This window comes from Triticum dicoccoides, chromosome 2A (assembly GCF_002162155.2).
Source record: "Triticum dicoccoides isolate Atlit2015 ecotype Zavitan chromosome 2A, WEW_v2.0, whole genome shotgun sequence".
In the NCBI taxonomy this organism is placed as follows: Eukaryota; Viridiplantae; Streptophyta; class Magnoliopsida; order Poales; family Poaceae; genus Triticum; species Triticum dicoccoides.
In genome coordinates this window covers 98,410,636-98,425,278 of record NC_041382.1, presented here as the reverse complement: position 1 = coordinate 98,425,278, position 14,643 = coordinate 98,410,636, and the positions used below count along the sequence as shown (strand labels likewise).

General features: G+C 44.8%; 1 protein-coding gene across 3 annotated transcripts; it reads left to right on the top strand.

Annotated features, from left to right (window-relative positions):
* The first annotated feature begins 6,208 nt into the window (after positions 1-6,208).
* LOC119353596 (stomatal closure-related actin-binding protein 1-like) lies at positions 6,209-11,988 on the top strand. Of its 3 annotated transcripts, none has more exons than XM_037620220.1 (14): positions 6,209-6,561; positions 7,462-7,530; positions 7,822-8,128; positions 8,218-8,346; positions 8,549-8,641; positions 9,188-9,328; positions 9,983-10,051; positions 10,163-10,246; positions 10,336-10,510; positions 10,596-10,712; positions 10,804-10,862; positions 11,185-11,319; positions 11,401-11,550; positions 11,631-11,988. In XM_037620220.1, the coding sequence occupies exons 3-14, from the start codon at positions 7,841-7,843 to the stop codon at positions 11,667-11,669; spliced, it is 1,479 nt and encodes a 492-aa protein (XP_037476117.1). In that variant the 5' UTR covers positions 6,209-6,561; positions 7,462-7,530; positions 7,822-7,840; the 3' UTR covers positions 11,670-11,988. The 3 variants fall into 3 exon arrangements, with proteins under 3 accessions (XP_037476117.1, XP_037476115.1, XP_037476116.1); XM_037620218.1 differs by having other exon boundaries at positions 7,462-7,566; XM_037620219.1 differs by lacking the exon at positions 7,462-7,530.
* Positions 11,989-14,643: the final 2,655 nt, after the last annotated feature.

The window sequence follows — 14,643 nt, the reverse complement described above, 5'->3', positions numbered from 1 at the left end:
GATCCCTTAGCCATGTGCGGTGCCCCCTCCATTATAATCCACCTCGATCATATCGTAGCGGTGCTTAGGCGAAGCCCTGCGTCGGTAGCAACATCAACATGTCAACACGCCGTCGTGCTGACAGAACTCTCCCGTGAAGCTCTGCTGGATCGGAGTTTGTGGGACGTCATCGAGCTGAACGTGTGCTGAACTCGGAGATGCCGTGCATTCGGTACTTGGATCGGTCGGATCGTGAAGATGTTCGACTACATCAACCGCGTTCTCATAACGCTTCCGCTTATGGTCTATGAGGGTACATGGACGATACTCTTCCCTCTCGTTGCTATGCATCACCATGATCTTGTGTGTGCGTAGGAATTTTTTTGAAATTACTATGTTCCCCAACAAGATCTTGCGTGATCGTAGGAATTTTTTTAAAATACCGCGTTCCCCAACACCGCCCTCTATTTAAGCAAGGCTAGACGTCAGACAAAAATCGCACCACTCCGTCGCTCCCCATCTCCTTCTTCCACCATTTTCTCCACCCTTTTCATGGCATCCAACGAGCAGGAAGATCAGTTCTCCGGCATAAAAGCCGGTTGGGTGACCCGCCGAGCCCGCCGGATATGGGTTAGGCAGCTCCCTGCTCCACCTCCCTCGCCTGGCTCGACGAAGCAGGTTGCTGTCTCAAACCGGCGCGTAGTTCAGCAACTCGCCGCTCCAAGCTAGCTCGCGGAGGAGTGGCGAGTTACTCCAAGCCGGCACAACGGGGAGCACGGCGGCATAGGTATCGTCGCTACCGTGGACGACGCCGCGTCGTACCGCTCCTTCAGCAACTCGCCGCTCCAAGCCAGCTCGCGGAGGAATGGCGAGTTACTCCAAGCTGGCACAAAGGGGAGCACGACGACACAGGCATCGTCGCTATCGTGGACGCCGCCACGTCGTACCGCCCCTCCCGTGCCTACGACTGCGCCATCCACCGTCAATGTGCGCGTACCCGTGCCTTGTTGGCAGAGAAAGAAGTCGGCTGCGTAGAGATCGACGAGTCGGTGTGGCCAGTGCGTCCGCCGCCAACATTGAGGAAAAATTGAACACGATAGGCAACCGCCATTTGGATCTCAGGAAGGCCACCACCGAGGCGACCCCGGTGCACGCAGCTGGTGTCTTGCCCGGTTTTTCTTCAGTGTAAAACATCGTTGGCCGCCGTCTGGGCTTCCCGGAAGCGGAGGCGCCCCTTCCCCTCCGGCTGAAGCATCAACCGACGGTTCCACTCCGATAAGCGGTGGGGAAGTGAACCACCCTTGCGCTGAAGCATATACCTTCGGGGCTGTCGGACATAAGGAAGACAAAGGGATCCACCACGGCCCGCCATAACTAATGTAGTGTATCCGTGTCGTGGGAGCGGAGCTCCGCACGACGTACGTACACATAGTTTATCTTTTTTGTTAAAATATGTTCAAAACATCATTGTTTTCATTCGGTTTGTATGAAATCCCTCATGTTTATATAAAATCTGCACGTGTTTGCATAAATTTCACCCAATTTATTGAAAATAGTTTGAAATATATGTAGTTACGGTTGAATAGCGGACTCCCGCATCTGTATATGCGGACTGATCCTTCTGCCGTGGACGGATGCGAAACGAAATTTACGGATTACCATTCCATTGAAGATGCCCTACTCTTGCTCTTGAAGTTTGATGACAACTCTAGACGTGTGAGTGCGTACGAGCTGCAGCGACGTGAGTGTGGGTTAGTGCGTCCATTTCGTAATCAGCGTCCTGATTGATAAAATAACGCAAATTTGAAATGGGCGACGACGGCGCGTGAGGAAGAGAGGCAAAAGGGAAAGAAAACAAGAGGGAAGAGAATGGCGAGTCCCAACGGCTTCCAACGGAGTGTCGCGGTCGGTCACCACCGTTGGGAGGGGCGGGTGGAGGGTCCCCGTTGTCGAGCCCGCCATCAACGGAATGGACGCGGAATTCCTTTTCTGACGCTCCACGAGGCGATCCTCGCCCGTGCGATCGTGATCCGACGGATCACGCTGCAACGCGGAGGGAATCTCGGGAGCGGCGCGCGATCAGGGCCTGGGCTGGTCCGCGGTTCCTGGGTCGTGGCGTCGGCTGCACCTGCTCGGTCCGGATCGCACTACGCGCGCCTGACCTGCTCAGTGCCACGACTCCCGCCGTGGATCTTCTGTGCCCGGCCGTTGCCTCTGGCTGTTTTTTCTTTTTTCTTTTTATGGTACAATTGAGGTTGCTCCCATACATTTACCCCTATGAGCGTTCTTCGCCGTCGTTAGGACTACTCTGCCATGATTTGATGGTGTTAATAATGCATAAAAAAGAGATATGTTTGTGAGTTCGAGCTCACATGTGCCCTTTGTTACAGTTAACAGCCTCTTTGGATTGAAGGATTTTCATAGAAATATTGTAGGATTCCAATCCATTGGATTTTCCTCCTAAGAAAGCCCTCAAAAAAGGAATGACTCCTAATTTTTTTTATGGATTGCATTTGTACACCTCAATCCTATAGGAATTCAACATCAAACTTTAACCTCTTTTTTACACTGATTGTGTAGGATTGAGGCACTTTTTCTGTGTTTTTCCCGAGTTTCATCCAAATGATCATTCCTACAGTTTTTTCTTCGTTTTGCAATCCTCAGTTTTGCACCTGCAATCCCATCAAATTCCCGTGTTTTTGAATTCCTATGTTTTCTAATCCTATGATCCAAAGAAGCCCTAAATCTATTTTCTTTTACTATAAAAATCTGAATTATTTGGTAGTAAAAATTGATGTGTGTTTCAGTGCATGCAAGATGACATTCGTGGAGATCAGAAAAACACCAATGCTTCAAATAGACTGTTTTTTTTGAAGCATTGGTTTCTTTAGAACCCATGAATGTCATTCCATCATAAAAAATTGCACGCGTGTAAAACACACTTCATTGTTTGTTGCAAAAAGAATCAATAAAAATTTCTTTAGTATTTTTTCTAGATTTTACTGCAGCAAAGGGTGCGTGTGACTCACACCATGTTTATACACCGTGAGTGCACTTCTACGCGCTGTTGGCAAAGGCACGAGCAGCTTACACGCCTGTTGAGTCCAAATAACACATTGCTATCGTTTCCTGTGGATTCTTAGCTAGTTTTATAGAAGGACCGACTTAACTTGTTTGAAAGTTTATCTGGATAAGTTAAACTTTTGGTGATTAGATTAAGATTCAACGAAGGCCCTTCTTTCTTCTTCCTTAATTTTCTGCCTCCTCCATCCATTCCTTCTTCCATAAAATCAGTTTATCCAAAAATAATTCAGTAAACTACACATTCCGTCCCATAAAGGGAGTGATATATAGTCATTGTGATGGAAAAAGGATACAACACAAGCTTAAATGGATGAAGCACCTACACGAAGGAGCTGGTTTTAGCGCACTTCACCGGAGGAGCAAACGTAAAGCACCATCAACCGAGATAAAGTACCACCCACATACTCCCTCCGTCCTTTAAAAATTGTACTTTCAACTTTATTGGAAAATCAAACCTTTTTATGTTTGACCGTATTTATATAATAATGCACCAACAATTATGCCATCAAATTAATAACATTAGATTCATGATAAAATATATTTTCATCATATATCTATTTGGTTTCATAAACATTGATATATTTTTACACAAACTCGGTCAAACATTGAGATAGTTTGACCCTCCAACAAAGTTGGAAGTACACTCTTTAAAGGACGGAGGGAGTACATAAATTTGCACCCATATATAGGATCCGAATATCCGGAGACTGATTGCCGGTGCATTCCTCCTATCGAACAATTTCGTTTGCCAGGGGGAGTAGCTCCCAGTGAATGTTTCCTCATCGCTGATCATTCGCTAGGGGGCAGGCCAGGGCAAACCCCCTATTGGACCGAAGGGTCAGTTAAATTTTTTTATTTAAAAGATGCCATGAAGAGAAAAAACTTTTCTGAAAAAAACAGAGAAAACCTAAAATTTCAAATGTCATGCTTTGAATTATGAAAAATGCCATGCTACTTTATAAAACCGCCATTCCTCTAATTTATAAATTTAAAATATGTATGATAGAAAAAGGAAGTGTCATCTAGAAAAGTAAAATTGTCATGCTAAACTTTATATCTGCCATCCTCTAGATAAAAATGGCATGAACAAAAAGAATGCACATTTTTTTATAAAAGAGAAAGAAAACTTAAATTCATAGAATGCCATTCTCTGAAATATGAAAATTGCCATGCCACTTTATAACACAACTATTTTGCTAATTTATAATTTACTATGATGATAAGAAATACCATGCCAATAAAAATGAAATTGCCATCCACTTACTAATAAAACTGGCATCCTCCTGATAATAAAAATGCCAATGCCATGGCAACAATAATAAAAATTCCATGCTCTTGATAAATAAAACTTCCATCATGCTAGTAATAAAACTACAGTCCTCCTAATAATAAAAATGCTACGTTATCAATTACTAAAAATGCCATGCTCTTAATAATAAATCTCTCTTCCTATTGTTAATAAAATGCAATGTTATTAATTATTAAAATACCATGCTATAGTAATAAAAATGCCATGTTTTGGAAGACAAAAATGGCATGGTTTCAATAGAACAATAAATTATCATGCTACTTATAATAAATAAGTGCACATGACAAGCTTAGGGGAAAAAATCCCTCTAAAAGTAGGGATTTCTGTTCTCTCAAAAAATGAAAAAATTTCTGGATTATTGATTTAATAAATAAATAAATAACAAACTAAAAATCAAATTAACTCAAATACATAAAAGGTGTTTGAGTGCAGGTCTTCACAAACTCCGCTTGACCCCAAGCAGTGAGAGCAACTCCAACGGGGTGACCCAAACGGACACAGATTTTGTCCGTTTTTTGTCCGTTTGGGTCGCCTGTCTGCCTAGCGAACATGAGACGGACACACACGGTCCGCGGATGCACCCAACGCGCCACTTGTGGATGACCCAAAACGGACAAGCAAGATGCAAATTTCCTACCGGCGCCGCCGCTTTCCTCCGTCGCCACAGCCTGCACTGGGAGCATACGAGATCGAGGTGGGCGGGCGGAGTTGCCACAGCCCACCCCTGCTTCCACGCGCCGCCGTTCACGTCATCGAATTGGATCCGGTGTAGAGGTCCCTGGCGGCGACGGCGGCCGCGGCGGAGGGCCGGCTTGCGGGGTGAGGCGAGCGCGAGGGCCGGCGGGGGACGGCGCGGTGGACTGGGAGGAGGGGAAGTTTAGGCGGAGGAAGGCGATGAGGAAGAAGAAGCAGGCGGCGGTGAGCTAGAGGACTCGGCGGGAGGAGGAGGAGGCGGAGGCGGGGTGGGGGTCGCGGCCGCCGCCGCCCGAGAAGAGATGCATCGCCGCCGACAGGGAGTTGCTGCTGGTACGGCTGTGGGAGGAGGCGGATGTGGGGTGGGGGTCGCGGCTGTGGTGGTTTTCTCGCTCGGTCACTGATATGTGGGTCCAGGGACGGACACGAGAGGGAGGCAACAGACGAGAGCGCTCGCTTTTGTCCGCACGAACCATTTGTGGCCCATTTTTGTGTTCAGTTTGGGTCGGGAGGGATGATAAATGGACAGCAGGCAGACACCCGCGTCCGTTTAGATCGTCCCGTTGGGCCAACTTTTGTGTTCGAATGACCCAAACGAACAAAATGGATCGCTCCATTGAAGTTACTATGAGTGTGCATAGCCCTCGTGTAAGAGGGCGCAAGTTCGAGTCTCCCAAGCGCGCTCGATTTGCGCCAAGATCCGTTCTGCCAGATCGAACGGCGGGAAGGGCGTCCGCCAGGATTGGTTCCCTGACAAACGGACTGTATAGCATTTCTTGTGTAAGCAGGATCTTTTTGTATACAATTTTCTTTAAAAGATGTTTACACGGACGATCAAGTTTAAGCAGGATTTTTTCATCTGAAACTGCCAAACTAGAATGGTGTCAGCAGCAAACTACTTCCTCCGTTCCAAATTACTCCCTCTGTAAACTAATATAAGAGTGTTTAGACCACTAAATCAGTGATCTAAACGCTTTTATATTAATTTACAGAGAGAGTACTTGTCGTGGTTTTAGCTCCGTACTACTGCCATAGCACCTGGCACGTGTCAAACCCGCATAGTTTTCGTCCATGTGCATAGGAGGCAACGTGCACAGAAGCAGAAAGGATCCCCCCACCCCCCTCGAAAGAGGGCATTCAATTCAAAGCTCGCACCCGCTCTCCTCCCTTCCCTTCCTTCCCTGTTTGCCAGCCGAGGAGACAGGGAGCACGAGGAGAGCGAAGACCGCGCAGAGCAGAGAGACCAGAGAGAGAGAGAGATAAACCTCCCTCCCATTTTTATTGCACCAAAAACCCACCGCGAAAGTCTCTCCAGATTCGCTCCACGTTCCCCGCGACGCTCCCCCCTCGCCGAATCGAGCCCCCAATGCGCGCGCCAGCAGCGCGGGCGGGTGCTGCGAGTGCGAGATCCGGGAGCGCCGTTTGACCTGGGCAGAGCAGACGGCTCCGACTCCGACTCCGAGCGCCGCCGCATTCGGGCGAGGGTTGGCGCTCTGGTAAGCAGCTCCCCTTTCTCTGTCTGGAGCGTGTTCCTGGTGTTTCTCGTTTGATTTCCCGTCGTTTTTGAACCGCCGCCTGCTTGGGACGGGAGGTTGAAAGTTTTGTCTTTGTTCTTTTTGCTCTGTTTCTTTTTTCGCTGTGGTGCCTTTTCCTATTTTTTTTTCTTATTTTCAACCAAAGTCAGTATAATTTTGTCCGTGCTCCGTTGGAGGCGTAGCTGCCGAAATCTTTAAGCAAATGTTGTTCCATTGGGTCTTGGAGTAGTAGCAAATTACAGTCTCGCTTTTCCGTGGAGTGGGTGGGTGGGTGGTTAGCAATACAACCTAGTAGTACTAGTAGCACAAGAAAGAGGCGCAAATTAAGAGCCAAGGCGCGCTTAGATTTCAATTTTCTTACACTACAGTCTACAGGTGTCCTATGAAGTCGATAATGCATTTTTAGTTTGAGAAACTGAGTGTGGATTTTATACCCAGGAGAAATTAACTGGACTAACTATTGCAAAAACTTAACGCACTATGTGTTTTTCAACAACTAAGAATACTGGATATTAAATCCACACTCAGTTTCTTCTGTTATTGCTGTTGGAAGGTCAGTATTTTTATTCATGTACACGATGCCACAATTAAACTGACACCGAATAATTTTTCCTTGATTTAGCTGTTTGAACAGAATGTAACCAGAATCAGCCTTGTACTCCTGCGTATTAACAACATTAGCCTCCACTCCAGGCATCTTTAGCTGTCCTTTTTGGTTAACTAACCTTATGATTCCCGTTGACCATTGCAAGTGTACAGGGGAGTTGTACTATCTGCCATCTCGCTGTCCTGTCTAGTGCAATTTAAGACATTCATGCAAAAGTTAGTTGCTTCTCCTGATCCCAGTTGCTTCTAATGCAGGTCTGTAGTCCTGAGTTTAGTGGGTGATCCTGTACGATCTTGCGATGATTATAACTGCAACACTTGAGGGTTGGTAGTAGCACATGCACAAGGCTTGATGAACTTGTATGGCTTTTGTTCTCTTTCTTTTGGAGGGGAGAACTCTTCCACTTGCTTCTGCCTTTTCATCAGCTTCCATGCTGCAGTTTGACAATTTTTATTTCGGCGTTATTTTTTGTGTTCCTTTTTTCCATCTTTTATGTTTGTTGACGGCTCAGTAAAACAGAAAACGGTGATGTATGGATCATTTTCACCAATGATGTAATTGTGTCAAACAGTGATCTTTTGATATACTGACGCTTGTTTTTTTTTTGGAATTAGGGGTGAGAATTACTTATCGATGACTCGGGCATCAACTCTTGATTTTCGGCGGAAGACGCAGGGTCAGAACAACTGGTCTGGGCCGTTGCGCCCAGTAAATGTCATCAGAAATAAATTTCCTACCTACAAGAATGGTTCGAATGGGATAGTCATCAAATTTGCAGATGAGCCAGAAACGCCATCACTTAAGGAGTCTGTTGCCAAAGAGACAGCAGATCTGCTTGATCGGCGTCAGCGTCTTTCAGTCCGCGAGCTCGCAATGAAATTTGAGAAGGGCCTCAGTACTGCCACATTATTGTCTAATGAGGTATGGGTCTTCCTGATTCCTGAACACTCATTTAGCAATTGGTTCAGTTAGTTCAGACCTTAAATTATTGCAGTGGCTTTAACTCTCAGGTTAAATGTAAACAAGTGGCTTTATTGGAGCGAGACGTCCTTCTGAAGAATCTAAAGAGTGTATTGGAGTCACTGAGAGGTCAAGTAGCTGGCAAATATAAGGATGAAATTGAGGAATCAGTATCTATGGTTGGTTTTTCTTCTTTTGAACCATATTTACAGCCTCGTGAAGGATTATTGTTCCTCGGTGTGTTTTTAGAGTATCTTTAATGACGTTGCAAATGTTCTAAACTTACCATTATGGTTTCTTAAAAGAAGTCTCCAGCTAAATATATATGCCTAAATGATCCCTTTGTTTGTGAGCACTTTAATAGTTTGATACTTTCTATAGGTGGATATTTTAGCAGTTCAGCTGTCCAAAAGAGAAAATGAGTTGCTTCAGCAGAAAACCGAGGTCACGAGAATAGCGACTTCACTGAAACTGGTGAGTTAATCCTTGTACTTTGGAAGTATCTTTATTCTATGAACCTTTGTAAGCACATTTTAGTACCATGAGCCATTCTGCGTTCTCTGTTTACAATGTACTATCAAATGACATGTGCATTTTCCCTGCTTGCTACTGGCTTTGAAGGAAAACTTAGTTCCTTCTTTTAAATGTAAATTATCTGCCATGATTAAGCAAGCCAAGCTGAAGTTTTGCCTTTGTTGGGACTTCAGAAACAGACTATCACACAGTACTACAAATTTGAAATGGTGTTCTTTTCTTCCAAATGCACAATAAAATTTCAGGGGCCTGCCGATGGTTTGTTGAACAGCAAATTTTTAGGAGTTCTGCCTGATTTTCTTACCATGGTTCAGAAAATAACATGATGGCAATGATTTGTGCGTAAAGCATGTCCCAATTCCTCTTGGATTGGCGCGTCGTTTTAGTATTTTTTATAAACATCATTTATCCATATCAAGTATGCTTAATCTTGGTATATTCCCATTTCTTCATTTCCACACATCACTCTTTCTGTATCGTTCGTAGGCTTCTGAAGATGCTAGGAGAATTGTTGACGAAGAACGAACTAATGCCCGCATGGAGATTGAAAATGCTAGAGCTGCTGTACAAAGAGTTCAAAAAGTACTTAAAGAGAAAGAGAACAGTTCACAAAGAATTGGGAAGCAGGTAAATTGTATATAATTATATGAGCACCATATTATCTTGTTTTCTGTACTTTAGTACCATGCTTACCTGGAACTTATGCCTGAATCTGTATTCCTTATATATTCTTTTATTTATGTCATATACAATTCCTCCCGTTGACTTCTGTACAGTTTTTCTGTTCAAAACCAGTGGTAGTTTATTTTTTTAATTTGACTATGCAACCTTCTACGTACTGCATCATACAGCAACAGATCTTCCTGCCTAACTTTGCTTTTATTGCTTGCTTGTCCAGATGCTGTACTTTGACACTTTCCTCAATTTTTAATATCTTCCTGCCCAACTGTTTGTACAGATATAAGCATTCTCTATACACAGACAGAACTGCTGTGGTTCAGCAGCATGATGTTTCTAAAATGCAATGTCCATCACTTAATTCACTGAATCTTGTCTGAACCATAACTCATTTATCTCGGGGCATTACTTCTCTGTTCTGTTTTTGTTGCCGTGTTTCTCATTCTATTAGTTGGTGCTTTTGGCCTTGAACCGCTCCCAGTTTCCTGTCTGTCATACCTTCCATGTATGTTAAGAGATTGATGCGTTTTCTTATGTAAAGTTCCTTCTATTTCCAGCTGAACTGTGCACATTTACATATTTTTTCTGTTTGAAATATGTAAGGATGTGGATGAACTTAGGGAAAAAGTTCAAGAAGCACGGAGAGTCAAGATGCTGCATTGCCCCAGCAAGGTAGACTTCATAGGCTAATTGTGTTGTGTTGTGTATATATGGCATACTTATGTGATTATATGGATTTTATACAACGTCAAATATATTTAGAGCCTTTTAATACCTTTGTAGGCAATGGACATAAAAAGTGAGATCTATGTTCTACGTGATCAATATGCTGAGATATCTTCAAGTTCTGCTCATCTTTTAAAAGAGGTATGGCTTACATGTTCTGCATTTGGTGACTTCAGTTTGTGTCTTTCTCATTGCACTTATATAGAGTTATCTTGATCTGTTATCTTTAGTTGGAGTTGCACCAAAGTTTTAAGGAAAATGGCGTGCCCTCATGTGAGTTGGAGGGTCTCGAAAGCTTAGGCTCAATGCTGCGGGTAGTTGTCCGGAATGATGTGGGTTTATCAAATAGTTCAGTACAATGGTTCCGTATACAGCCCAAGGGACACAAGAAGGAAATCATTTCCGGTAGGACTATCTTCATCCTACAAAAACTCTAGTTTCTACAGATAACATTCTTTCTAAAATATTTGTTGCCACTGGAAATTTTTAGGTGCCACAAAGCTAGTATATGCTCCAGAACCTCATGACGTAGGGCGGTACCTGCAAGCTGAGGTTAACCTTGGTGGTGAAACCTCTGTGGCAAAGACTGCTGGCCCACTAGACCCTGGTTTGTTCGTTTGTTTGCATATGGTTATCTGACAAAGTTAAGCTGCTTTCATGGTTATGACATGGCTAACATTACCTTGGTCATGGAACAGCGCCAGGTTTGGTTGATTATGTAGAGACCCTTGTAAGGAATCCCGAAACCGACTACAATGTATGATCACCTCTTCCTTAGCCATTACTATTTCTGTGTGATGTGCTTGCCATCTTCCATACAATGTATGATCTTTACTTATCTTATATACTCAACTGTTTTGATGCCCATGGCACAACTTACCTATTGGCATGTCATCTACTGATTTTATGTCGACAAACCATATTCCTGTAGAACAAGGAAAACAGAATAGTGCTATCTATCCTATCTTGACAAGGCCTTTGTACTTGTACTCCTCAGCTCACCATAGCAGCTTTATCCACTGAATTACTGCCTTCAAGTCATGTTTTTGAACTTGCCGTTGTTCTGCTCCTTATGCTAGGTTGTTGTCCTTCAACTGAACGGAATCGACCAACCTGCTGACTCCATCCACGTCCTATGCATCGGGAAACTGCGGATGCGACTTGCCAAAGGAACGACAGTCATAGCCAGGGAATTCTACTCGTCCTCGATGCAGGTATCCTATAGCAACACTTTCAGCATCACAAGACTGGTCGTGTTACTGGCTATGGCACACAATCTAATCCTTCTGCTTCAGCTATGCGGCGTTAGGGGTGGCGGAGACGCTGCGCCACAAGCGATGTTCTGGCGGCCAAGGGAAGGCCTCAGCTTGGTCCTGGGCTTCGAGACGGCCAGGGAGCGCAACTCGGCGATCATGCTCGCCCGGAGATTCGCCATCGATTGCAATGTAAGCTCAGATCATTCGTATTTTTCGACCATGTTGTGGCATCTCGCGCACGCCTTGACTTTTCTCCTTCCGGAATGCAGATTATCCTTGCCGGTCCAGGGGACAAAACTCCGTGGTGACACGACCAAGCACACCAGCTAACTTAGTTCTGACCCTTGACGGAATCAGTGCACATCTATCTCTGTGCAGTGGACGGCGGCGTCTGTTTAGTAGTACTAGCTCAGTGCCTGCTTGGCATCGGTTCATTGTTTTCTTGCCTAGGTTTGTTCATCTTCTTTCACGTCATCACTGTATCCTGCTAGTATCTTGCTAGGTAGAGCATGTTTTTATTTTTTATTTTCCTGACACCCTGGTGCGAGATCTATAGCTGTGTGCCAGTTCCATTGTAATTTTGTATTGGAACAATAAAAAATGTGATGCTGATGTACACCTTCATACCCAAGTTGCTTTTTTTTTTTGTGAGGAAAAAGAGAGCTTATATTAACTTAGGGTGGGATGTCGCTCATACACAACTTCAGTCTCCTCCGTACCCGAGCCTAGCCACACCGCCGTACGTGGTGTACTACGTCCATAAGCCGCAAGGCTATGACTAACTTTATTCTGTGAGCGACTAGCTAAGCTTAATACAACCTCTCTTTCAGACATCAGGGACTGAATCTCACGCACTACAGCCATATATCTTGAACGATCACCTTGCTGCGACCGGATCATCGCAATTGCCTCGGAGCAGTCCATCTCCAAAACAGCAGTCCATCTCCAAAACAACAGGTAGCTGGGACCTATGGAGCGCCAGGTCCAGGCCTTCTTTGCATGCAGACAATTCAGCTTCTAGAGCGCTGGTGCAAGCGTCGGAGAATATAATCTTGCCCTCTTGATTGCGTAGGATCATGCCACACCCCGTCTGGCCATTGGCTTCGATGAAACTCCCATCCGAATTTAGCTTGACCCAACCTGCTGGTGGTTTGCACCAGCGCCGTTCCTCCCTGGAACTCACCCGCTGTGTATGCAATATAGGCTGCACATGAGCTGCTTGTGTACTAATTACCATCTTGCCTTCAGTCATATCTCCTTGCGGGTGCTCCCTAATACTCCCTCCGTTCCAAAATAGATGACCCAAAGTTTAGTACAAAGTTGAGTCATCTATTTTGAAACGGAGGGAGTACACAACAAAGAGGAGGTGTAACTTTGCAAGAATCTGAAGGAGGCTTCCGTGGGTGGCGGCTCTTTATCATGTGTGATCTTATTACGAACATGCCAAGCTCGCCAAAAGGCCATGAGCACCACCATGCGGACAGTATCTTACAGGGGTTCCAGCACATCGAACAACCATTCTGGCTCCGTGTTCTTGACGGCGTCAATGTTCGGTAGCGGCCACTCTCTGGCCATAGCTCGCCATAGCTCCTTGGCGCGTGGGCATCTGCACATCGCATGGAGTCCATCCTCACATTCCATACCCATATGGTCTTCTGATAACTAACAAGTATAGGAGATTAATTGTAGCCTTTTTTGATAAGTAAGAGTGTCGAACCCAACGAGGAGCTAAAGGTAAAACAAATATTCCCTCAAGTTCTATCGACTACCGATACAACTCTACTCACGCTTAACGTTCGCTTTACCTAGAACAAGTATGAAACTAGAAGTACTTTGTCGTGTTTTTGGATAGGTTTGCAAGATAATAAAGAGTGCGTAAATAAAAAGTAGGGGCTGTTTAGATAAAGACACAACTAAGTTAGTTTTAGTAGAGAGCTTGTTGTCACACAAGAAAGTTATTTGTCCCTAGGCAATCGATAACTAGACCGGTAATCATTATTGCAATTTTATTTGAGGGAGAGGCATAAGCTAACATACTTTCTCTTCTTGGATCATATGCACTTATGATTGGAACTCTATCAAGCATCCGCAACTACTAAAGATCATTAAGGTAAAACCCAACCATAGCATTATAAGGCATCAAGTCCTCTTTATTCCCATACGCAAACAACCTACTTACTTGGGTCTGTGTTTCTATCACTCACGCCACCCATCATAAGCAAATCATGAACATATTGTAAACCCTACAGTGGGGATCCCTCATGCTTGCGTGACACAGAGAGCATCATAGGACAACACCAATAATAAAACATGCAACTCAAACCAATCATAATCATCAATTAACCCATAGGACAAAACGGATCTACTCAAACATCATAGGATAGCCATACATAATTGGGAAATAATATATAGTATTGAGCACCATGTTTAAGTAGAGATTAAAGTGGGTAAAAGAGGGGTTACACCGCTGCATAGAGGGGGAAGAGTTGGTGATGATGGCGGTGAAGTTGTTGGTGTAGATTGCGGTGATGATGATGGCCCCGGCGGCGTTCCGGCGCCACCGGAAGAGAGGGGGAGAGAGCCCCCTTCTTCTTCTTCTTCTTCTTCTTCTTCTTCTTCTTCTTCTTCTTCTTCTTCTTCTCCCTAGATTGGGGAAAGGGTTTCCCCTCTGGTCTATGGCCTCCATGGCATGGGAGGGGCGAGAGCCCCTCCGAGATTGGATCCGTCTCTCTGTCTCTCTCTGTTTCTGCATTCCCAAATTCTGTCCTTTCACCATTTCTTAAATTCCCGGAGATCCGTAACTCCGATTGGGCTAAATTTTGGACAAGATTTTTATCCTGATATTAGCTTTCTTGCGGCGAAAGAAGGGCACCAACCGCCTTACGGGGTGGCCACGAGGTCCCAGGGCGCGCCTGGGCCTCCTGGCGTGCCCTGGTGGGTTGTGCCTCCCTCGGGGCACCCCCAGGCACAGCTAGGGCCCGTTGTGTTCCTTCTGGCCCATAAAAATTCTTTGTAAAGTTTCATGGCATTTGGACTCCGTTTGATATTGATTTTCTGCGATGTAAAAAACATGGAAAAAACAACAACTTGCACTTGGCACTATGTCAATAGGTTAGTACCAAAGAATGATATAAAATGATTATAAAACATCCAAGATTGATAATAAAACAACATGGAATAATAAAAAATTATAGATACATCGGAGACGTATCATGGACCCCCCTCTCCGAAGCCCCGAACGGACTCCAGATCAGCCCTCCCGATGAAGAACAGGAGGCGGCG

Bases quoted from the DNA above. Each gene is read 5' to 3' on its own strand.
- LOC119353596 (XM_037620218.1), top strand. The intron at 10,052-10,162 runs GTAGACTTCATA...ATACCTTTGTAG, and splicing joins TGCTGCATTGCCCCAGCAAG to GCAATGGACATAAAAAGTGA. The intron at 10,713-10,803 runs GTTTGTTCGTTT...GTCATGGAACAG, and splicing joins TGCTGGCCCACTAGACCCTG to CGCCAGGTTTGGTTGATTAT.